Source organism: Brachycentrus maculatus, unplaced genomic scaffold, assembly GCF_059751285.1.
Source record: "Brachycentrus maculatus isolate JH-2025_06_01 unplaced genomic scaffold, ASM5975128v1 h1tg000659l, whole genome shotgun sequence".
In the NCBI taxonomy this organism is placed as follows: Eukaryota; Metazoa; Arthropoda; class Insecta; order Trichoptera; family Brachycentridae; genus Brachycentrus; species Brachycentrus maculatus.
The window spans coordinates 331,441-357,756 of NW_028281394.1; the positions used below are offsets into that span (position 1 = coordinate 331,441).

At 35.5% G+C, this 26,316-nt stretch overlaps 3 protein-coding genes across 3 annotated transcripts; 2 read left to right on the top strand and 1 right to left on the bottom strand.

Moving 5' to 3' along the window:
• Positions 1-1,848: 1,848 nt before the first annotated feature.
• Positions 1,849-12,049, top strand: SerRS (Seryl-tRNA synthetase). The gene is made up of 7 exons (XM_088274350.1): positions 1,849-2,273; positions 3,627-3,843; positions 5,713-5,873; positions 7,032-7,216; positions 8,581-8,928; positions 10,257-10,383; positions 11,530-12,049. Exons 1-7 carry the CDS (start codon positions 1,953-1,955, stop codon positions 11,677-11,679), a joined length of 1,509 nt encoding a protein of 502 aa, XP_088130476.1. The 5' UTR covers positions 1,849-1,952; the 3' UTR covers positions 11,680-12,049.
• An 800-nt stretch (positions 12,050-12,849) lies between these two features.
• On the bottom strand, positions 12,850-14,330 carry TSG101 (tumor susceptibility gene 101). The gene has a single exon (XM_088274352.1). It carries the CDS (start codon positions 14,328-14,330, stop codon positions 13,116-13,118), a length of 1,215 nt encoding a protein of 404 aa, XP_088130478.1. The 3' UTR covers positions 12,850-13,115.
• A 631-nt stretch (positions 14,331-14,961) lies between these two features.
• On the top strand, positions 14,962-24,504 carry DMAP1 (DNA methyltransferase 1 associated protein 1). The gene is made up of 8 exons (XM_088274351.1): positions 14,962-15,166; positions 16,242-16,405; positions 18,958-19,176; positions 20,308-20,442; positions 21,351-21,632; positions 21,965-22,106; positions 22,942-23,096; positions 23,811-24,504. The coding sequence occupies exons 1-8, from the start codon at positions 14,962-14,964 to the stop codon at positions 23,916-23,918; spliced, it is 1,410 nt and encodes a 469-aa protein (XP_088130477.1). The 3' UTR covers positions 23,919-24,504.
• The last annotated feature ends 1,812 nt before the right edge of the window (positions 24,505-26,316 follow it).

Here is a 26,316-nt window from a genome sequence, read left to right on the forward strand (position 1 = left end):
AAATTTTACTTATGATAGTTTGAGTACTTACATATTCACATTTTTATTTTGTTCACATACATTAAAATTTCCTCGTTATATTATTTCTACTTATTTTATAGATAAAATTTAACCGCCAAAACATTTATGACTAGATACATGAATGTTTATATAAAAAGTTGGGAGTTTATATCAGGACAGACAAGTGTGGCATTACCTCCTCTTTACCTTCCCTTGGAAATAAGCAGAGTGCTGGTAATAATAATAATAGAAGTTAACAGTCGTATGTTATTTTGATCGAAGTGGGTGGAATAAAACCGTTAGTGAAGTTAAATACACTGTCGTTACGTTATGAGTGCTCGTTTATAAAATTCTTAAAACGAAGCCGACAAAATTACTATGACTGTTCATTTACCATTTTTTGAAATTTGTAGTAGATCTTGCTCAAATAAATTAAAAATATGTATGATGGATGTCCGCCTCCCTGGTGTTATGATGGTTAGCGTATTAAGCTACCGCGCTGGAGGTCCCGGGTTCAATTTCTCGGGGGTACAAATAAATATTGTTTATTTTTTTACACTTCAATATTTATTTAATATTACCCTGGACTGATCCCTGAAGCGTAGAAGTGATAACCTTGCTTGTATGTTAAAAGCAATCAAGATAACACTGTGTCAATACGATAAAGAGCCCTACGCACCATTGGGTGCAGATAAGGGTTACAAAAAGAAGATAATTATGGATAGTAACGTAAAATATAATTTCCGAAGGAATATTTTTTAACAACTCGAGGAAAGAAGTGGAGATTTGTATATACATACACGTACAGTGGAACCTCTCATAACGAATTTAATTCGTTCCAACATCTTACTCGTTAAGCGAAAAACTCATAAATGAAACATTTTTTCCCATACAAATCAATGTAGAATACGATTATGCGTTCCAGGCCGAAAGAAAATTTAATTTTTTATGCTATTTTTACAAACGTTTATTCAAATAAATTACTTTTAAATTGTTAAAGAGTTAAAAAATTTGGAATAAAATATAGATTGAGAAAAACGTGAATAAAAATATGAACTTATGACAAGTCATTAATCCCTTTTAACTAAAAAACTGTTTTAAGACATTTGTTTTTGCCGACGCCTCAAAGTTTGGCGCATTTGTGTCACGGCATTATCATTGAATAAATTTGTTGCACAAATAGCCACCTCCTTATAAGGGTGATGCTTCTTAATGTACGATGCAACTATTTTTCTTATTGTGCTAAAATATTATTTCTCTGCTACTTCTTCCTCCTCCATTGACAAACTCTTCTCCATAATTTCTTGCTGTAAAACTTGATGCAACTCCATAAGCTCTTCAGTGGTCAGCTCTTGGCTGTACTCTTTCACAAACTCTTCAATATCGTTGTTATCCACCACGAGTCCCATGATATTTGCTAATGAAAATATTTTGTTTACTGTAGGTTCCACAGTTACTGTTTCAAAATCAAATTTGACAACACTCTCTGGCCAAAGTTTTTTTCCAAGTAGGAGTGAGGGTCTTTTTGGTATATCTTCTTCCCAAGTCGCGAAAGTCCCGGTTCACAAGTGAATGTCGTGAAAAAGGGACTTGCCCTTCCTCTGTTACTCGTTATGCGAACAATCGCTCGTTAAGGGAACAACTTTATCACATTTTTTTTGCTCGTTAAGCGAATCGCTCGTTATGAGAGGTGCTCGATATGAGAAGTTCCACTGTATAATCTTTGCAACACACATAACATACCGAGCATGAGAAATGTAGGAGGCATTAGGAATTCGTGAAAAATCTTTATTGTTTTCTATGGTCTTGTTTTTGGTAGACTGAAGTTTCATAATTTTTCTAAGCCTTGCGTCACTTTTTGCCGAGTTCGCATTGACGTTTCCATTTTCGCTGGCCACGTTTTGTACAATATTGTTAAAGTAATAGCGGCTAATTTATAAAATAAAGTCACCATGGTTTTGGATCTAGATCTTTTCCGAGAGGATAAGGGTGCAAATCTCGATAAAGTCCGAGAAAATCAAACGAAACGTTTTAAAGACATCGCCTTAGTAAATGCCGTCATCGAACAAGATACTTTGTGGAGACAGTTGAGGCATAAAGCCGATAATTGGAATAAGTTCAAAAATGTGTGCAGCAAGGAGATCGGAGAGAAGATGAAGAAGAAGGAACCGCAGGGAGATGATTCCCAAGCGGTCCCGGAAAATATAATGAAAGATTTAGAGAACGTCTCTTCTGAAGATATGAAAACTTTGACCATTAATCAAATAAAAAAGGTGACACCTATTAAAAGTTTCTTTATTTTATATTTAAGTTAAGAATACGAAGATACTTTATTTTGTATTAGATTTCACTAATTTGATTATTTTTTACTTTCCTCTTATACAAATTTCAACAAATTAATACTATCGGTTATAATGTATGATTCTTCGGCTTCGGCCGTCAGTTTAATTTTCTGGCTAACACTAGACCGTAGGACTTGTTTAAATGTACCTAAATACGGGACTATCGTAAAATGTATGACAATAAGAAAAACTCGCATTTTACCAAAAACTTTTATTAAAAACATGTAAAAATGAGAACACATTTTTTTCATAACTTTCTTCTTCCAACCCTTTTCCGCACCCAATGGTGCATAGGGCACTGCATAGTATTGACGCAGTGTTATCTTGATCGTCATTTATATGAAGGCAAGGTGATCACTCCTGCGCTTCAGGGACCAGTCCAGGGTATTATTAAATAAATATTAGAGCGTAAACCATTAACTCATTTAGAACATTTATTTGTTTTGAGCTTTACCTGAACATAAAATATCGGTAAAAACTAAGATACATGCCAGTTCGGCTGTCCAAACTTAAAACACAGTAAGGGACATTTTTTTTTGTAGTACGTTTTTTTTTGCATTTTTGGACTAAGTGGCAAAAATGCAAAAAAACGTTCTACAAAAAAATGTCTCTTACTGTGTTTTGAGTTTGGGCAGCCGAGTTGTCACTACATTCTTAACATGTGTTGCCTCGATTCTCCCCATAGATTGGATGTCCCTTGTAAATTTTACGAATGTCCTTTTATCTAGGGTTAATAATCTCCGCCTCCGTAGTGTAAAGGTCAGCGCGCTCGGCTACCGTTCTGGAGGTCCCGGGTTCGAATCCCAAGGGGGGTAAAATAAATATAAGTGATTTTTTCACTGTCATATTTATTCAATATTACCCTGGACTGGTACCTGAAGCGGAGGGTTGATCACCTTCCCTTTGTGTGTTAACGATCAAGATAACACTGTGTTTATATTATGCAGTGCCCTATGCACCACCGGGTGCGGTTGAGGGCAAAAAGAAAGAAAAGTCTAAGAAACATATGTTTCAAAATAGGAATTAAGTTCTGGCTAATTTGGGGGTCAAGCCTGAGTCCGCGAAACCCATTAGATTATTTTAAAACGCCATTATTTATTCAATATCACCCTGGACTGGTACTTGAAGCAGAGGCCTGATCACCTTTCCTTCGTGTGTTAACGTTCAAGATAACACTGCGTTTATATAATGCAGTGCCCTATGCACCATTGGGGTGCGGATAAGGGTTTGAAAGAATGAAATGAATGAAGCTTTTTAAAATAAAGTTTCTTTTTCTTCCACAAGGTCCGTGCCTTGGTAGACGCTGCCATTATACAGAACGACCAGGATCTGCTGACGGCAGAGAAGACGAGGAATGACGCTCTCCGCGAAGTGGGCAACCATCTACATGATAGTGTTCCAGTTTCCGACAACGAAGATGAAAATAGAGTCGAGAGGACCTTCGGAGACTGCAGCATCAAGAACAAATACTCCCACGTAGATCTGATCCACATGATTGACGGTAAATTATTATTTTTAGCTTCCAATTAATTCATAGAGTTTACACAATAAACTTCTACATTAAGAATTTGGATATTTAGAAAAAAATATTTGTATCTGTGTCTATTATCCGCCTCTGTAGTGTAATGGTCAGCACGTTCGGCTATTGTACTGGAGGTCCCGGGTTCGATTCCCAGGGAGGGTCAAATAAATATAAGTGATTTTTTCACTGTAGTATTTATTCAATACTACCCTGGACTGGTACCTGAAGCTGAGGGCTCATCACCTTTCCTATGTGTTAACAATCAAGATAACACTGCGTTTATATGATGCAGTGCCCTATGCACCATCGGGTGCGGTAGAGGTTTAAAAGAAGAAAAAAAGTCTATGAAACTTACATTCTGGCTGATTGAAGGGTCAAGCCTTTGAGTCCGCAAAACCCAATAGGTTATTTTAAAGTGCTATGTTTTTCATGTTTTTTTTATTTGTTATTGTAGTTATTTATTTTTGTTTTGCATAATTTATGTGAGTATGGTTGGTACAACTTATGATTTTAAGAAAATTTACATTGTAAAAAAAATACGATACAATTGTACGAATAAAGGTGAAGATGTGTTTAATAAAAGCATCAATCAATGTATAAGAATCGTATGATGAATAACGATGTTGCCCATGAAATATTCACACCAAATGTTAGATTTATAAGGAGCAATGATAACATCTGTATAAATATTAAGAATGTAACATATGTTCCACATAGTAAAAATGTTGTTCTACTAAACATGGCAAGTAAACATGAGCTAAATAAATTATCAAACGCAGTTTTCAATTCAACCGATAAATATTATATTCTGAGACTTGTATTTTGACTTGTCAACGTAAAAGAAAAATACATTTAAAATAATTATAATTTTTTTTTTTAATGAATTTTCAATGAATTTTTATTATGCCACTCCACGCTAAGGGCGATTGTCCACTACCCGGAATTTGACCGTCCGGCAGTCCGGTTTTCAAATATGAAGGCGACTACGACAGTTTAGCGTGATCGAATTTACGCGCAATGTGTTCACGCACCGATCAAGAGCTCCGATCTGAAGAAAGATGGACAAAAGCATAAGCCAATCATGTGTAAAACGCTAACTGACCTGCCGGATGGTGAAATTCCGTGGACAAATTCGGTGTAGTGGACAAACGCCCTAAAGATTAGCTAGCATGGCAATTTTCGCTTAGGCTGTAGCTGCTCTTAATAGCAACTAAGTACTCATGTATAAATAATATGGCTCCAGAGTATCTAAGAGAGCTGTGTATTCCAGACAAATTGGTTGATAGACGTCACACGCTTCATCGGCTAGAAATAGTGAGAGTGAGATGATCTTTAGATAAAAAACTAACCACTTATTAGTTTGCTAAATCAATGTCACTATTTTCTTTTCCCCAATTCAATCACAGCAAAGCGCCTTTGGGGTAGTATGTTACAAAAATGGCGCTGTATAAATTATACAAATTTATTATTATCATTACAACATAGTCACTCTCTCAAGTTTTAAGCCAGGATATACGTCTTCTTCCTATGCTATGTTTACCTTTCACTTTGCCTTGCAATATGATACGTATTTCTTCGCATTTCTCTTCCTTTATAAAATAAAATTTTATTTGGGAATTGAAATGATATTATTAATCATAAAAGGCAAAATAGAGAGTCGAGGTGTGGGCAGAAGACAGATCTCCTGGCTCCGGAATACATGAGATCGGACGGGGATCAGGACCGTCGAGGTGCTGTTAAGAGCTACCCAAGACAAGGAGAATTACTCCCAAGTGAAAGTCGACATCAGGGAGACCTGACATGAAGATGAATGATCTTATAATATTGATATTTAATATTTTTTGTCAGGTATGGATGGTGAAAGAGGCGCCGTGGTGTCGGGTGGCCGTGGATATTATTTAAAAGGTGCCGCAGTATTCTTGGAACACGCTCTTATCCAACTGTCACTTCACACATTGCTGGAGAAGGGATACACACCTCTGTACACCCCTTTCTTCATGCGTAAAGAGGTAATTAAAAGATCTCCTTCGATAATCATATTTATTTTCACCATAGTTGAATCTTTTTCCTGGCTAAATCCCAACTTATCATCTTTGTACTCTGCTGGGGTCAGCTCTTCTCGACCTCAGGTTGTAGGTCCTTCTGTCATGGACACCGTCACCTAGGCCGTGTCTTCGAACCATGTTCTCTCTTTGCAGCATCCATGAATTTTTTGGTCTTCCTCTAGATGTCTTTCGAGGAAGATCCATTGGTATTGCCACATTGTTGAATGAGACATTAAAGCAATATTTATTACATTTTGACATCTCAACATAGATAAAGAAGAATACGTAAGTCTTGGTACTATTTACAGGGTTTACGACCCGTTATAGGCTGGTTAAATAATCATTTTACATTGTGTAACATTCACCATTCTACCCATGATTGACAACCACACTACTCAAATTTTTAGAACTCTTACATATATCATAAATCTCATGACGCTTTACTTGTAAGTTCACTGGAGCCATCTATGATTTGGTTTGAGAAAGTTTTTATTTAGCAGAGACCCTTTTATTTAGATGAATGCAAGATCCTAACTGGATTATTTTTACATACTGAGAGACGCCTGAAAACATGATTAATTTTTATGCAGCTTATAATTTGACCAGTTATTTTATTCACAACATTTTGAGTGTGTCCATTATTTATTTATTACAAACCTTGATGTGAAGACAAACAAAAGCATTATTATGTTTGTCAATGATTTTATCAAACTTGGGATCTTTTACGTATCATCCAAAAATGAAATACCACCACAATTATGGTATAATATATATAAACCCTTTCCACTCTGACCATTTTTTTCTCATAACTGATCAGCTACTCTGATCAAAAAATGCAACGTTTTTCTACCAATAAAATAAATATTTTGGTTCCCTAATTTTGGGACACTCTGTCTGACGATTCGTATGACCATGTTAATTAAGATTAACTGTATTTAGCTGAAATATTTTTTGGTAGAATATACTCGGGTGATAGAGAAATCACTGATTAAAGTTATACCTGCGCCAAGCTAGACATTGTGGCCCACGGAGCTGCCTACTAGAATCATACGGGCCAGAATGTTTGGCCTACAGAGTGGTAAGAGTTAAAAAAAAAATACCATCGGACATATTTTTTTCTAGATCATGCAAGAAGTGGCCCAACTTTCTCAATTTGATGAGGAACTCTACAAAGTGGTTGGAAAGGGGGGAGACAAAGGTGAAGATGGGGCCCCGGCAGACGAGAAATATCTAATTGCCACATCGGAACAGCCGATAGCCGCATATCACCGTGACGAGTGGCTGCCTGAAGCCTCTCTACCCATTAGGTAACTCATTTGTTATAATGTCCTCAATCTTCCCTCATTTTGCTTGTAAATTACATATCGCTCACTCCTTTCAAGAACGTCATAAATCAAAATACTTGATTTTTCAGGAGAACGTTTTTAAAGTTGAAAAATATAATACAATGTATTAAAAATAAATATCAAGTCACTTTTTGAACTATTTGCTGTGCAACAGATCTTTTTAGGTAAAATCTGAAGGTTTTTTCTCCATTTGAAAAATATTTAGTATATTTAAAAAAATTATTATACCTTTTCCTCAAAATGCAAAAACAATACTTTCTGCCCTGTAGCGGGTAAATATTAAGTTAAAAATATGCCGCTTTTGCTGGGATATAGGACATTTTCTGGGCATTCCGAAAACATGCACAACTGAAAATTGACAATTTTTCATTTATGACGTTCTTGAAAAGAGTGAGCGATATATGCACTATGACAAAGAACAAGTCTAACCTTTAAGAATGTTATTTTAAAGGTAACAAAAGGTTCTTATATCAAGGTAACTGAGAATCAATCAGTGTATATCAGGCCTGGCCAACCCAAATAGCACCCCGGGCCGCATCGATAACCTGACATTTTCCCAAAGGCCGCATACAGACATTATAAGAAAAAAATATATGACAACGAATTTCATACTTGAACCAACAAAAAATGTATCTGTTTAGTCAAAAATATTAATTAGGACACATAAATTAAACAATATTACCAATTTTATTTGAAATAAAACCCATTTATCAATGGCCACTCAGTGCGAGATTTGAGTTTTTTTTCGTTTACTTAATTTTTATTAATCTATTTCAATAGTTGAAGTTGCACACCTTAACTGGTTTTCGAGATTTTTTGAGATTGCCTTAAAATTGGCGATGCTGAAGAGCTTGCGAACGAATATAGTCCACTGTTATCATAACAACATGCATAATAATTATAAAACAAATTTATGAGGCGAATGTTAGTGGGAAAAGAAGCAGAGGAAGACCGAGAAAAACTTGGCACGATCAGGTATGCCAAATACTTGAAAGTGGTCAGGTTAGGAGTCGTAACAATCGGCGGGTATATATGAGGAGATGCATGAACGTGGAAGAGGCGAAGAATGTTTGCAAGGACAGAGTGGTGTGGCGCTCTATTCTCTCTGCCTACCCCTGCGGAGATATATATATATATATGATATATTTTTCACATTTATCTTCCTTATCCTTACTATCCTACATGCAGACGCTTTGTGAGTTATTCCTTAAAATAAAATAAAAAAGCATCAATCGACCGAACTGGTAGAAATACCTTTCCGTCCATAGTGTGTTAAGTGACACATGGTGATATAAAGTCATCAAAATGCATAAATTTTATTTTAGGTACGCGGGCATATCCACTTGCTTCAGGCAGGAGGTGGGATCTCACGGGCGCGACACTCGCGGGATATTCCGAGTGCACCAGTTCGAGAAGGTGGAGCAGTTCTGCCTGACCTCCCCGCACGACAACAAGTCCTGGGAGATGATGGACGAGATGATTGGCAATGCGGAAAACTTCTGCAAGTCCCTGGGGATCCCCTACAGGGTGGTGAACATCGTCTCCGGGGCCCTGAACCACGCCGCCTCCAAGAAGCTGGACCTCGAAGCCTGGTTCCCGGGATCCGGCGCGTTTAGGGAACTGGTATCTTGCAGCAATTGCTTGGAGTATCAAGCTAGAAGATTGTTAGTAAGGTAAGATTGATTTTTCTATCTGATAATTGCATAGCAGATACATTTGTGTAGTGTCAATATGTTAACCTATCCAGGAGTATGGGCGTATATTGTTGTCCAAATAAAACTTTCCTCAAAGGAGTATGAGGGTATGCCCGTACTTTTAACTAAGGATTGATGGCGGCATGATGGTTAAAGTTAGTTAGTTATATAAGTTTAATATCGGTATGGATGTTATATTAAGATTAGAATGATAGATTTAGATTTTTCTTCTTCTCCGTCCTACTCCTCATTACTGAGGATTGTGACCCTTGTGGATGCAATGACTCTTCTACAGTTATCCCTTGATTGCGCTGCACATAGCGCTCCAACCACCGAGGTGCCTGCTGCTGCCTTAACTTGATCGGTCCATCGTGTGGGGATCTTCTTATCCCTTTCACCCCCTCCAGGCCACCGATCACAACCAGTCATTCCAGGCTATCCTTGTTGCCACGCGAAATGTGTCCAAAGAACTGTAGAATCTGTCGGGTACAGACATTGGCCAGAGTCAAGCCATCCAAGTGTAGTTCCTAAGTTAGTTATGTATAAAAAATCAATGTATGTTCAACTATGATTAGATTGGTATGGATGTTCAATTAAGATTAGAATGTCACACAAGTCTATAAAGTGATTACTTAAGCCATGCGACGACAGGTCGTAAGCTCTGTAAATCCCCAGACTTCTATACTTCCTTCTCATAAAAATTCTTCATCTCTGATGAGACTTCTTTAATAAATTTATGTGTTTGTGTACTTATAATGAATTGGACATATTGGGATCAACCGATAACAGATTTATGTTGCCTTGTTACAGTAATATCTCTACAATATTAAAATGTGAAGTTCCTACCCATAAAAATATTAAATTGATTATTTTGACACCTTCCAAAAAATTATTTTAATGTGTTACGTTAATTTCAAGGATGGTTCAATGTTAGAAATTGGTAATTTTGAAAAGGCTTCCAATTGGATAGCAAATAACCGATCACAGGCTGAAAATTTTGAACAATCAGAGTATATACATAAATTATGAAGATTTTAGCGCACTGGTTCTGACCAATTACAATTTATTATTTCTAACCAGTAAGATATCAGTGTTTTGAACCAATCGGAGAGCAATATTTCTGACCAATCAGGGATATCTCTTAAGGCCTGATTCCCAGGGGCGTAGTCCAGAATGAACTGTAGATATTATTTACCCTAGATAGATTAATTGGTTTCTTTCGTTTAGATAATATTAAAACTAATGATAATTTTAATAGAGTTTATTGGTATTTACATATTTAAAAAAAGTTTTTATTTATTTTTTAGATATGGTCAAACCAAAAAGATGAATGCAACTACTGAATTTGTGCATATGCTCAATGCAACTATGTGCGCCACCACAAGAGTAATATGTGCTATATTAGAAGTTAACCAGACTGAGGAAGGTATAAAGGTAAGTTTATCAACAATTTTCTTGTGTAATTAACATAGGCTTACCGTATGTCGGGTTTGAGTAGGATTATTTCAGTCAGTTTACATTTTGTCTTGGTTTCTATTGAATAAAAATATTTTATATAAACTAAGAACCTGCTTAATGCAGGCGATATGTCCTAATGAGTTCCAGTGCTAAACGAAACATTGTTAAACAGGGTCATTTTAATGAATAAATACGCACTGTGACGATATTAAATGCGCCACAACACTGCATGCGAGTTTTAAAACGGCAAAATCTTATGAAATTTTCATCAATACCAACACTGCTTTTGTAAAATCCTGATAATACTGCATAATACCGAAATAAAATAGCAGAGGAGCATTAAACGGAGTGCTACCTATAGTTTTTTTTTTATTCAACAGCTACACTACAAAAGATGATCAATGCACAGTTTTCACCTTCCTATAAATGATTTGTCCGCCTCCGTGATGTAATGATTAGCGTGTTTGGCTACCATGCTGGAGGTCCCGGGTTCGATTCCCAGGGGGGATGAAAATAAATACATATTAGTGATTTTACACTCTAACATTTATTTAATATTCCCCTGGACTAGTCCCCAAAGCGCAGGAGTGATCACCTTGCCTTCATCTGTTAATGATCAAGATAACACTGCGTCAATAAGATGCAGTGCCCTATGCACCATCGGGTGCGGATAAGGGTAAACGATTATCTGGACATTGAACATGGGATTTCGTTCAAAATAAATCAGTAAAGTTATTTTAAATAATGATAAAAACAAATTTGGATAAATTATATAGCACCATTTTCATAAAATACTATCTCAGGGATTAATAATATATAACCTTTATATAGGAAATAAAATACTATTTTATTTCCTAAATAAAGGCTGAAGTTATTCATTTCAAAGCTTGTTGAATCTCGCCATAGAAAAAAAGTAGAATATAATTTTTACAAAACTGAGTTTTGGTTTTGAGATAATATTGAATTTTTACCATTTATTTTAAATATTAGTAGATTTACTGTTAATACTTGTTCTTTGACAACCAATCGGGATTTGTTATAAAAAGAAGCTCTACCAAAAAAGTCTGGAGTTAGTCTCATTTTTCAATTCCAATAATTTAAATTGTGATTTTTGTTCACCAGGTTCCTGAAGCTTTGAAGCAATGGATGCCAGAGAGATATAAAGAAATGATTCCTTTCGTTAAGCCGGCTCCCATCGAGCAAGAAGCTATTTCCAAGAAAGCAAAGAAACAAAAAGAAGGAATGCAGAAGAAGGAAGCCGGGGCAGCATAACATGCCTCGATATAAATACAACCGCACAACCGCCGCCTTTATACTCACTTGCAGAGCCATTAATCTACTCATCATTTCTACTATCAACAATGGATTTGGAAGTATTAAAGGATCTCCATTGCAGTCCACATTTTCACTACTCAGCGTTTATGTGAAATTGTGCTTATTTTAAAGTTATTAATTTAAACAATTTAGCATGTATGTACTCGCTTATGATTAATCTTACAAGCGATGATAAATTTTGTTTGTAAAGGATTTAAATATATTTTTCTTTATATCTACATGACATTTCCATTGCTGATTTTATATTTTTTTAAATATAAAATAATATTGTCAAAGTGCTTAACTTTAAATAAAAAAAAAAAACAAATGTCTTACTTAATTTTGTAATGGTCTAAATCACCCTTTTCCATTAATCCTTATACCTCCAATGTATCTCCATCACAGCACTACTAATTTATCCCGAGAAAGGTAAAACATTTAACCGGGCGGCCCGCTGTCCAATTACGCAATTAACGGGTGCGAATACTGATTCACTCCGTGTCTTAAATTCATGTGGAGACATGTATGGATGACTAATACCTTTGTTGTTCGAAAAATATACGTCCCGCCCGTTCCAGGGCGCAACATATATTTCAAGGACGTAGTCATATTGCTCACTTCTTTCAAGAATGTCATAAATCAAAAACTTGCTTTTTCAGGAGAATGTTTTTAAAGTTTAAAAATATAATACAATGTATTAAAAATAAATATGAAGCCATTAATTGAACTTTTTTACTGTGCAACAGATCTTTTCAGATAAAACCTGAAGGTTTTTTCTCCATTTGAAAAATATTTCGTATACTAAAAACAATAATTGAATAATACCTTTTCTTCAAAATCCTTTTAATAATAATACCTTTTCTTCAAAATCCAAAAACAACACTTTCTGCCCTGTAGCGGGTAAATATTAAGTTAAAAATATGCCTCTTCCTAGGATATAGTACATATTCTAAGCATTCCGAAAACATGCTCGACTGAAAATTGACGATTTTTGATTTATGACGTTCTTGAAAGGAGTGAGCGATATGTCCTACCCATACCCGATATTGTTTACATTTGACGTATTTATGCGTCCCGCTCGGTTAACAGGTAAATAAATATAAAATTTTCAACAAGGTTCATCCATAATAATTGTATATATCTTTTATTATACTCATTATTTGTTCAAAATATGATACATGCATATTATTTTAAAAAATACAATACCTCTCATATATTTTATAAAGAGGGTTGCAGAGGTAGAAATCACAAGCCTCAAATTTCTAGAAAACAGTATTATATTATCCAGCATAGTTGGAGGTCAATAATAAATAATGAACTGAGAAAAATAGATCTAAGAATAACATAACTTATGATAAAGGGTAAATATGTCGTGTAACGTAACAAGCGGGGAGTTAGTAGGCGAGACCGGCTTTCTGTCTGCATTTCTGCATCAGGGCGCGGAGGGTGAACTGCTTCCTGGACAGCGCGCGAACCTGCTTCAAGAAAGAATCTAGATCAATAACTCCAGTCCTTAAAGCCTCTCCCATGTAGTAGATGGCGTCTTCGGTTGTGGCCTCTTCGGCGAAAGCCATGAGGAGCTGATTATACAGAGGAGCCGTCGTCATTACGGCTTCATCGGGATCTACTCCCTCTTGGTCCGACAACTTTTCTATGCTCCGTTCTAATTCCTGCTCCTTTTCTTCTAAAATATTAACATTTTGATTCAATTCGTTTTCTTCCCTTTGCAGCCTACTGAGAATATCGTCTAGTTTCTGTTTTCCGTCCATGAGTTCTTGCTGAGTCCTTCGGAGAGTTTCCAGTTCCGCTTGGTTTTGAGAGAAGTGTTCTCGCAAGCGACGCTTCAATTTGTCTTCCACGGCCGAGCGGAGGGAAGCCTGGATGTGTTCTTCCGTTATAGTTCCTCCGGACGAGTTGTCTGTTGCGGGAACGGCCGGCGGATACCCGCCATAAGGCGAGTTGCCTTGCTGCGCCGGCGGATAAGGGTAGGAGTTGTTGTAAGAGTTGTAGCCGCCGTACGAAGGATAAGGCAAGTTCGTAGCCGGAGGATACGGGGTGGAAGATGACGCCGGGTACGGCATGGACGGATACGGAGTGTAACTCGACGGCATCGGTCCTCCCGGCTGCGGCATGAAAGACCCTGTCGGATAAGGAGGCTGTTTCGGCCCAGCGTCTCTGGGCTTAGAGTACACCGGAGGAGTCTCGCTGAATGTCTGACACATCACCTTGATAAGCTTCAGTAAGTTGGAATTTCCGGACTTCCACTCGTGCAAGTACGGTAAGTATATTCTCCCGCTGTAATCTACGCACTTGGATACTTTTATAGACATATCCGGGGTCGGTTTCACGAAACAAAGTGGCGCATTTTCTGGATGAGTGTCCATTAGCCAGACGCAAACGGGTATGTTGTAACAGCTGCCTTTATACACGACAGGCACCGTTCCTTCCAGATTGACGAGTTCACGGCAACTTCCGTCGTTAAATATAAACGTTTCAAACTTGAACGTCAGACTTTTATGTTGTTGAATCACATTCAAAACCTCTCTCTTAGTCATATCTGGACGTTTATATTTCGTCAGATATTGCTTCAATTTCGATTCGTCAGACATGTTTAACTAGATACACTGTACGTCTATCGCGATATTATCAAGGTCCTAGGTCCTATCGAACAGACACTTCAATTCGAAATGGTTTTTAATGTAACAAACTTTAATTACCGCTTCACACTGTTTCACTTATCGCAGATTATAAAATCGCACAGCGCCCGTCAAAATGAACAATAGTTTTTTTTGTCACTGGAATTTGAAACATTGTATACTGGCAACTAACGATAATCCTTGGCATTAGTATAAAAAACTATTTCAATGATGAGAAAAATAAAATAGGCGCTATAAAAATATAATGACATTTCCATAAATTCACAAGCCTTTGTAGGTACGAACTTTTTGTAATTTTATATTTAATTTTGTTTTAAGGTAACACTGGAAAACTTAATGTCAACCGGGAAGCACAGAAATCGATGTCAGCGCCATTTATTTTTATTATTGTCTGATATAATATTGACTTCACGTAGAAATTACAGTGTATTTTATTATTGTTGAGCACGTAATAAATTTTAGCAATATCACGATGTAAATTTGAACGTGTAAGGTTTCTTCATAATTATTCCAATATTTTAGAAATTTGGAGGTTAGGTGTACTGTGAAGTTTTTGTTGATATCATAACCCACTGTAGCCAGAATGGCAGATGTAAGAGATATTTTAGATCTTGAGCGCCCGGTCACGCCCGAATTGACCAGGGAATCTATATTGAACTCGGAAAAACTCAAGAAGCGATATGTTGCGTCCAAGGCAGCGAAGAGACCGGAAGGAATGCACAGAGAAGTTTTTGCACTATTGTATAATGACAACTTTGACGCGCCACCTCTTCTTCCAACGGATACAGGTATATTTATTATAATAGAAACATATAGCATGTAGCATAATTGTCTCTCTAAGCCCTGCATTTGGAAATGCAGGTATTTGTTCTAGATCCCCGCATATGTCCATGTTCAGTATACAGTCATAAACTGTCTAGTGTCACTATCAAAAAAAATTCTTTAATAATGGTTGATAAGTCGTAGTAAGGGCAATAAGTACAAACTCACACATCTGACAACCCAATATGAGAGTTGTCATAGTTGCGTGTGTTCTCAAATCCCCAAATTCCTTGTCCCAGGGGTAGTAGCTAGCCCCCATCATCCAATTGGCTCGTATGAATCGAATACAGGACACAGTTGACAGTTGTTTTAATAAAACCAAACATCTGAATTGTGTTGTTTTATGTAGCGTCTTGAAGCGTACACAAATAAAATGCAGAATCTTTTTGTTTATTGATTCTGCAGTCACTTTGTGGTAATATATATCCATTTTAATTTAAATTTTACTTGGTAAATACCACTATTTCTCAAGCTATTGTAACATGTGTGCCGTAACAATGACAAATTTTAAAATTTATTGATAAAACTTCAACATTTTGAAACAATAGAAATTCATAAAAATGTAAATAAAAATAAACCCCTAATATGATAATGAGTCTCTCCCCTACTGTCTATTTTTCCACAAATTAAAAAAAAGAAACAGCTTCTCCCCCCTCTCATCCTTCAATGTCCCGAGGGAACAACTCTAAAATTTAGACTATACTTCACATACGGTGTTTGATAATGATGAGGAATGCATCGAAACACTAGTATTAAGAAATAATGTTAGTTACCAAGTAAAGTTTTAATGAAAAATGGAAAATTTCTTTAATTTGTGCATCTTCTATTTATCGTTTTATGACAAAAACATGTTTTTGGAATTATAAAACATCCTGTTTAAAGTGATCCGGTTATATTCGAGTGTTGACTGTTTATGTATTGATTCAACACAGTATTTTATAGCATCTATAATGGAAAACCACAAAATTACTTTAAATATTGACTGTAAATATATTTTTTTCTTCACATTTAGATAAAGTTCACACTTATCTTTTATTTTAGGGAAGGGATATAAGCAGGTGAAAGCCAAGTTGGGCATGAGAAAAGCCCGAAGATGGGTCTGGACTCCGTTTACAAACCCTGCCCGCACGGATGGAGCTGTGTTTCACCATTGGAAACGGATATCGGATGAGCCGCGGGAATACCCATTTGCTCAATTTAATAAGGTGTTTAAAATATTTTAATGCAATATATGTATTTATTAAATTACCAACAAACTTGGACCAATTTCTTGCTGGTGAATACAAAATGAAGTTAAATACAAATTAATGCCACCATAATAGGTTCACTAAAATATATATGTAATAAATTATTGGTACACTTCGCCATAGTCCTTGATTCATACATACCTATCTTTTTGAAACATATTATTTTCTTCCTTTAAAAACCTATCTGCACCCAGATGGCATATAGGGCAACAAATTGGATTGAAACAGTGTTAACCGGATCCACGCGACTCGCATAACCGTATGTGTTTTAACAAAACATGCCCCATACGCGGCTGACATAAGCGTTTGTGTTTTTACATTGCTCCAAGTTTCGAACCTCAGTTCAACTTAGAGGGATTTTTTCATGGTGTGGAACTTTGGATAAAATAATACGTCAATCCTTGGCCTTATGACATCTGTTGAAATATCTTACTAATAATTTGTAACATCACAAGGATAAATAAAAGAACAGATCCCTGATTTTTCTTGCGGTCGGTAATTAGTCCGCGCCATAATCATGCCCAATATCTGTCTCACTCTTGACGCTACGCATCGCCAGTGGGTAAGAGTGACACACGATGCGTGCTTTGATTTATTTATGTTACGATCTAATTTGTTTATATTACGATATATTTCAAGAATAATGTGACACACATGTATTATAGAGTACCAAAAAGGCACAATGAATCACATTGAACGTTTTTGTTTAGGAAAATAAATAGTTTCTTAACTAAATACATGATAAAAGTAATCATTTGCAGCGCAGGGGCGTCTCTTAGGAACAAAGTTGCGGTTAAAAGGTTAATTTAGTAAATGAACATCTCGTTACAGGTTCTACTTAGTGAGGCGTTCATCAAATATAATAATGTAAAAAGAAATAAATAAATGAATCAATTTGATTATTGATTATATGTACACAGGGTGATCAGTACCGCTCTCCAGATTCTTATATATCGTAAAGGAATAATATAATAATAAACATAATTTTCAATAATTTATATCGTTCCATTTTTGTAAAATTTCGTAATTAGATTAACTAAAAGACAATTAAGGAAACGATGTAGTAAACAAATACATTTTTATTCTATTTCTAAAGATCGTCTCACTCTCACTGTTTCTGTCTGCTGGTAAAAGGGTATTCCATGCCATATGCCTGCACCTATACGGCTGTCCAAACTCAAAACACAGTAAGGGACATTTTTTTGTAGTACGTTTTTTTGTTGCATTTTTGGACTAAGTAGATTCTACTTAGTCCAAAAATGCAAAAAAACGTACTACAAAAAATTGTCCCTTACCGTGTTTTAAGTTTGGACAGCCGTATATATGCTGGTTGCGAGTGAAATCAAAATGTGAGACATCTATCAGCCCATACATATAGAATGCACAGCTCTTTTAGGTACTCTGGAACGGTATTAGGTATTGATTCATACAAGCGCCCTTGAGGTAGTATTTTACGAAAATGGCGCTGTATAAATTACCCAAATTTATTAGCTGATAGACTTTATACTCCACCCTTTCGGGAAATCATAATCAGTATAGTTGGTACAATTATATACACAAATATTTCAATTGAAATCTATTTTTATTGTATAATTAAAATATTACTTTGTTTTAAAATCACTGTAAATATTTTATTGTAACTAAATTATAATGTCTACCGGTTTCGAAGCTATCTGGTTTTTTTTCAAGACTAATTAATATTTTGATTAATACTGATGAAAACATTGACTAATACTTATTAATCAGTATTAATCAGTCTTGAAAAAGAAGCAGTTAGCTTCGAAACCGTTAGACATTATAATTGAGTTATAATAAAATATTTAAAGTGATTTTAAAACCAAGTTATATTTTAATTATAAAATGGAAAATCACAAAATTATTGCTTCAAATGTAAATTGTATTTTTATTGTCCTCAGCGGCCCGTTATTAAAAATAGGAATTAACTTGTAGTAGAGTGGGCTTCAAGTAAACATTGTCTCTACATGAGAGAGTACGGCTATTATCCTTGGCTCTACCCGACCGAGTTTCTCCAGCGTATGCTTGACTACAATAGTTTGGAGACTAGAAGGAATGTGTATTTGATTACGCATTTTTATCGATTGTTGCGCGGTATGATCGATAATCCTAAAATTATCCGGAACATTGGTCCGTATGTTCCCGATAGTTACCTAAGACAGCGTCGACATAGATTGTTTCACATTCCTATACACAGAACCAACCTGCCGATGGTTATGCCTGTAGGAAGACCTACCGCTATGTTGAACAATATCTGTTCCATGTGTCTGAAGGAGTTTTCCGAATTGGGATTCTTCTACACCTTTAGCAATAGTTCTTCCATATATTTTATTTTAATGTATATGATTAAAAAAATATATAGTTTGTAATGTATATATTAATTGAAATAAATAAATTTTAATTTTAATTTAAATTGAAAAATTGTCTCAACAACTCAATATGAGTTGTATATCAAAAAAACTGTCTTTGATATTAATTTATACGTTTATCCACAGCAAGTATCTGTGCCGTGCTACTCAGAGGCGGAGTACTCCTCGCATCTCCGCAGCGAGGAGTGGTCCAAGGCGGAGACCGACCACTTGATGGAGCTGTGTCGGAGGTTCGACCTACGTTTCCTGGTCATCGCAGACCGCTGGGACAGGGCCGCGTTCAGAGATCGCTCTGTCGAAGACCTCAAGGAGAGATATTATCAAGTCTGCGGGGTACTAAGCAAGGTAAGATATAAGACAGGCGGCGTGGCGTAGCAGGGTAAACGCTCGACTGCGAAACTGGCGTTGCGGGTTCGATTCCCGCCAATTGCAAAATGAATTCAAGAAATATAAATTTTTAATTGATCTGGGTGTTTGTAATGTATTTTTCAAATATACCATCCCTTTCCTATTGCAGACAAGCCTTTAAAAAAGAGGTTTTGCTGGTTATTCCTTTATAAAAATAAAAAAATCTATCTAAAGTATTATTTTATTTTTTATTTATTTAATATTCAATAATTCATGTTAACTTATTGATTTTATTATTATTGTGATGCTTTTTAAAAATCCGTATATAAGATTCTTTATTCAGGTGGTTCGATTTTTAGAACAGATTCCTTTGATCATTTCTTGTAGTATTTAATGGATAAGATCTTACTTCTTTCTGCGCTTGATGTACTCAAAACAGCTTGCGCATTATTATCCATTTAATGACTTTCAGTTTTTAAAAAAATTTTTTTTTGCCAAATCTATATTTTTTTTACACTATTTTTTGTCTCATTTATAACTGCAATATTCTAAACATCCTTCTGTACACCCACTTCAGCTTCAGCTTTCAGCTTCTTGCATCTAGCAGGGGTTAAGAAGGTCCATGATTTGATCCTGTATTTTGAAAAATTGGAAAATTTGAGAATATGTTACATCCTACAAGATGAACTTGTATGAATTTATTTAGCAAAGATTGCATGAAACATAAAAATGCATTTTGTATTGTAAAAATGCAAAATGCATTATTACTTTACGACAAGAAAACTGTGACCCTTCTGGTTGGTCACAAGGCATCCATTTTGATCCACAGTTGTCATACGTGAGAAATTGTTAACCATAGATAAAGTAAATTCTTGTTTATTTAAATGTTGCCATATTTTGATTAAAAAAAAATAAATTATATAGGTTTTAGCAGCATTAATCCAAGTAAATCCACTCAGAAGTAGGCAAAGGCTATGAAACTTAAAAGCCTGAGTAGGGCCATGATAAGCGGTGTTGCATAAGCCGTAGCTAGATTTCAGAGTCACTTGGGTATTAGGTAATTTAAAAAAAATAAATTTTTATATCATTTGACTATTTGATTTGTTATCAGTTTATCTTTTCTTGAAGGTAAAAGGGAATAGCTGGTATGGCCACGGTTTGGGTGGAACAAGCGGAGACAGGAGACCCTTTACGTTTGACGCTGAACACGAGAAGAGAAGGAAGGAACAACTCAGGAGGTTGTTTGATCGGACTCAGGAGCAGGTAGAATATCCACCACATTTTTTCCCACAAAATAAAAAGAAAATATCTGATAAAATACTTGGAAGTATTTTTTATGCGATCCCTCAGACGAATGTGTGGCAAAACGATGTTTGATAGATGTTCGAATGATGAAATAAGGAAAGAATGCAAGGCTGAGATAAGTATTATCGATAAAATTAAGAAAGGCGTCTTGAGATGGTTTGGACATGTGGAACGTATGAGTGAGAAAAGAACAGTTAAACAAATTTATGAGGCGAATGTAGTTGGAAAAAGAAGCAGAGGAAGACCGAGGAAAACTTGGCACAATCAGGTATGTCAAATACTTGAAAGCGGCCGGGTCAGGAGTCGTAATAATCATCGGGTATGTATGAGGAGATGTATGAATGTAGAAGAGGCGAAGAATGTTTGCTAAGACAGAGTGGTGTGGCGTTCGATTCTCTCTGCCTACCCTTGCGGTGAAGCATATACATATACAACGTTCAAAATATATTGACCTTAAAATATCAACTACAAAATTAATATGTGTATACATAGACAGTGAAACCCAGATTTTACATTTTTTAAATTTTTTGGATTTGACATTTTCCCGCCAATCGCTTATTATTGTTTCAGTCCGGCTATATTTTAGTACATTTATTAACTCAGTAGACTCAAAAAAAATGTGCTTGATTTAATATTTCATACATAAATGTATACATAATGTTCACAACAAAATAATACATAGGTAACGTAATATTATATGTTTTCAGTAATAAATTCAGCAGTCACTTTGTGGTAAAAATCAAACAATTTTTAAATTTCAGTTTTACTTGGTAAATACCACTATTTCTTTATTTACCAAGTAAAACTTAAATGAAATTTAAAAAAAAATTAAGTTATCTATATTTTGAAATGTTTTTTTATTTCAGATAGAAGAAGAGCAGGCGCTCGTCAACGAATTGAAGAAGATCGAGGCGCGCAAGAAGGAAAGGGAGCGCAAGACGCAGGACCTGCAGAAGCTCATCTCGCAGGCGGACCACGGGGGCGGCGGCGGGGCCGGGGGCGCGCTTGGGGGCGTGGGGGGCAGCGAGGCGGGCGCACCGGGGGGCATCGGGCCGGGCGGCGGCCCCGTGCCGCGCCGCCACGACAGGAAGGTGCACAAGAAGAAGGTGCCGCCGCACGCGAGGCCCATCAAGGCCATGGACATTATTGTAAGTTCAATTCAACACATTGTTTGCGGGAAACGCTTAAAAGCGTCGTTTACATACTTTTGGTAGAGAGCTAGAGACGCTTTATAATCTTTCTATTTGCCTACTTTTAGTAGAGCGCGAGACATGCCAAAACACATTATATGGATGGGAATAAGGTTCGCGGTTATTTATGATTAGTATACTGAGGGTCGGGCGGCAGACTGTCCGAGTATAGTTAGGGTAGAATTTGTGAACGAAGATTCGGACACATTAAAAATATTGTGAATTTATCATTCTCTTTTTTCTGGCTTTTTCTGTTATCAGAGTTTTATTTATCAATAATTTTTTTTCAGAGTGTGGAAGGTGCCGGAATCCGATTCCCTGAAGCCCGAGGGTCGGGAGTGTGGCTCCGTTCCCAGCGCATGAAGCTGCCTCCCGGAGTGGGACAGAAGAAGGCCAAAGCCATCGACCAGGCTCTCCAGAATCTCAACATCGGTACGTTCAAAAGAATCTTCTTCTATTTGTGTTCTGCCAGGTCTTTGTCACGTCAACGCGGTTCTGCGCTGTCTGTAATAACTCTTCCACCTCACGAGATGGATAAGAATCCTGGTCCAGTCACAAATGTTAAAGAATTAGAACTTATTATTCATTCATGTCAGTTTTCTGTTTTGTACAAATTTTGGATTTTTCATCTAATTATACTTAGTATATCGCCCGACCCTTAGTATACTAATCACAAGTTACCGCAAACCCATTTCCGATCAGTATAATGCTTTTTCTAGCGCTCTACCAAAAGTAAGCAAATAGAACACTTATAAGCGTCTCCCGCTCTTTACCAACAGTATGTAAAAGATGTTTTTCAGCACTTTCCGCAAACAATGTGTTAAGACCTTAACACACTTAGGACGGGAAAGGTATTTCTACCCGTTTGGTCGATTGATGCTGAAGAACGGGAAGGGTATTTTTACCTTTCAAATTCTCGCCGGCCTCATTTCAAAGTTAGAAAAGAAGGAATTATTTGATGTTTGTATATGAATATTGTATACCAATCTCTTTGTTAAGGTCTAAACTATATGTATATGTACACAGTTATCAAATCGCGTCGCCAGCTGTCTGCAGGCGTAAAAAACACCTGTCCGAAATGTGTTAACATACCAATTTATAAATGCGTTTAAGTCCACTTTTAGTTAATAAGTCATGATTCCATTTTTATCTTTTTACAGCATACATTATGATCCTATTTTGAATTAACAAGTTTCTCTTGTGTTCATTATTATTTTTATGGAGATATTTTTATAATGTATTTTTAATTCTTTATTTTTAATTCTAGAAACGAACCCCCCTCCCACTGGAGAAATTTGTCAGCACTTTAATGAGCTGCGTTCAGAGTTGTCTTTGGCATTGGAATTGCGTGCCGCTCTCGCTTCCTGTGAATTTGATTTGCAAGCACTTCGACATCAGTACGAGGCACTTAGCCCGGGCAAGGTAATAACTTTAAAAAACACTATCGACAATAAGGAACTTAAAAAAACTTTTTTGTGCAATATCAATATATATGGGGTTAGAAAAAAAAACTATTAATTTATTTTGTTCTAATGTAATTACTGTGAAAATCATGCAATAATTATATGAAGTTACAGTACTATTGTTAATTTGAAGTTAAAGATGCTAAAATTTATAAAAAAAACTAATTGAAAAATAAAAATAAAATGTTTGTATGGAAATATGGGGTGCAAAATTATGTTACATTTTTTTAATTATGTAGAAATTCAAATCATGTATAAATTAATGAACTTTAAAAAAAAATATTGCAATGCATGTTGGGATTAAAATGCCATTTATTTGTAGTAAATTCTTTCGTGAATTATTTTGAATATTTTTTCTTTTTTATCTATATTTTTATTTTATTACAAAAGCATTACATATTAACTTTGTGAAACGGTAATATAACACTCTTCTTATCATTCATCGTTCACTTTGTGTAATATCACTGCACGACTACTGATTTCAGAATAAGCATTCTCTTGGGAGTTTAACTGTGGACTTGTCTATGTATGTATTACATAAAATGAATGAGGAATGAAGAGGAATGTGTTATATTATTGATTTTCTTCTCTTCCGGCTGATAAAAGGGCTAGTATGTATTTTTTTAAAGGAATTTAAATCATTATGAGCTGATATTGTATTCTATTGTTGCAGACCTTGAACATTCCTGCTTCCATTTCTTCAAGTATTGAATCGGAGATGAAACCAAATGCGGAAATAATTGACGTCGTCGGTTCTCCAGGAACTCCAGCCATTAATTAAATAATATGTCTTTTTTCATTAATTGAAATAGTCAGAGAAAGTAAAATGGATTTGTGAATAAGGCCATTAAGATTTCATAGACTTTAAATTGGAAATTATTTTGTTCTTTGGGTACTCGGCTGTCCAAATTAAAAACACAGTAAAGAATTTTTTTTAGGACGTTATTTTTGCATTTTTGGACTAAGTAGATTCTACTTAGTCCAAAAATGCAAAGAAAAAACAACTACAAAAAAATGTTCCGTACTGTGTTTTAAGTTTGGACAGCCGTGCTGAGATCAGTGGTTTTTGATTTTTGTAATATACCTATGTGCAGAGGCATGCATTCTATATATGCCAAGGCGCCTTTCTTCGTTTATTTTATGTTGATAATTAACAAAATGAGTGTAACTTTGATATAATAACTTTAGACGCTGAATTTCTATATAAAACACAACACCCATTCAAAGTGGATATGTTTGATTTTCATTCTATGTCATAATTGTGTTAATTTTTCAACAAATAGGTACTTTGTATGATGTTGAATATTTATACAACCTCAAATATACTTCCATAGTTAAACAGATGTATAATAAAGGAAATAATTATGTTTTTTTGTTTTATTTCAAAACTTGTTGTATAATGCCTTTTTTTATTACTAGCAATTATATTACTGGCAATTGAACGAATCTAATGAAAATTTTTCATTTATTCAATTGATCCATTAATTTTTGTAATAATTCAATTATAAAAAGTCATTCTCCTTTTCCTATCTACTGTTCCTCCTTCTTTCTCTTTCCCATATAGTAGCAGTTGTAGACGATAATTTTGAGATAGCCCCACAAAAAAGTCACTTGGGACTAAGATCGGGAGAACTGGGATTAAGGCGATGTTGCCAAATCTGGAGATCATTTTTCTTGGGGATAATGTCCTAGCTGCATTTATTAATGATCGGGCTGTGTGGGCAGTTACACCATGTTGTAACCATATGTTTTGATTGAAGAAAGAACCACCTTCAACGTGTTGTCTACAAAACATCATTTTCGAAGTACCTTTCAGAATAAGATTTTTCAATATTAGAAATCTGCTCTGGACTCTTGTACGTACAAATCTGGAGATCTCTTTTCCTGGGGATAATGACCTAGCTGCATTCATTAATGATCGGGCTGTGTGGGCAGTTACACCATGTTGTAACCATGTGTTTTGATTGAAGAAAGAACCGCCTTCAATGTGTTGTCTGAAAAACATCATCATTTTCGCAGCATCTTTCAGAATTAAATTTTTCAATATTGGAAATCTGCTCTGGACTCTTGTATGTACGTACAATCGAGTCAATACCAAATTGATTTGATGTGGTGCTATATGCACCACTTGCGAGCAGAGAGGGACTAGGAGAATAACAATTTTTTTTGTTCGCATTGCACCCAATATTGAGTGATACGGTACATGCCACAAACAACTACAACATTCAGGAGTTTTTTAAATCTTATTTTTATATGATGTACGGAGTGCGTGGAAGTTTTTGGTAAGGGAAGGGTAATTAACTATGAGTATTGAAATGTTTTAGAGTTTAGTACATAAACCCTGATGATGACAAGGTTCTTGTCGAAACCGGTTGGATAAAGTGTACCAATAAAAAGTGGTTAAAACAAAGTCGTTTTATTTTATTAAGTTTATAAAATGTGCCACAAAGTATCAGCGAAAAACATTCAAGAAACTGGTATTTTATTTATTATGCTGTACATTAACACATTTTAATGATCTAATACTCAAATGTTTTTGTTATATTTTTTCAAGTGCTTTATGATTGCATTATTGATTTTTGAGAGTTTAGCGATAGGAGACGTTGGACTTTTAACGGGAAGGACAAACCCTCCGAGCGAATGTCCTGAAGGAACTCAAGGTTAGTAGACAGTAAGGGGCAGTTAATAAATACACAATCGGCAGTTTCATAATAAAGACGTTAATATAGTAATTTTTTGAGGTGGGATAATAACAATTCATTATGATTTGAATCTATTTATTTATTATTTAATAAATCAAGTAATACAATCCAGTGTGCATTAATTCATATCTACGATACAATTAAATACTAATTGAACCCCGAATCTCGTTATTCATCTTCACACAAGAATGTTCACTCCATGTAACAATTGAATGCCTTCGATTGTTCTATCCAGCGGATAATTAATTGCATTCAATTGTTTTATCAAAGGGAGAATTTAATGCATTTAATTATTCTACAAAATAGAGAATCAAATCCATTTAATTGCTCTATTGGATTCGAAACTGAGCGCACACTGTTCGATAGCAATTTAGACTGCATATTTCTATGTATTTCTTGAAATGTGGAGATACATATATCGCTCACTCCTTTCAAGAATGTCATAAATCAAAAAATTGATTTTTCAGGAAAAGGTTT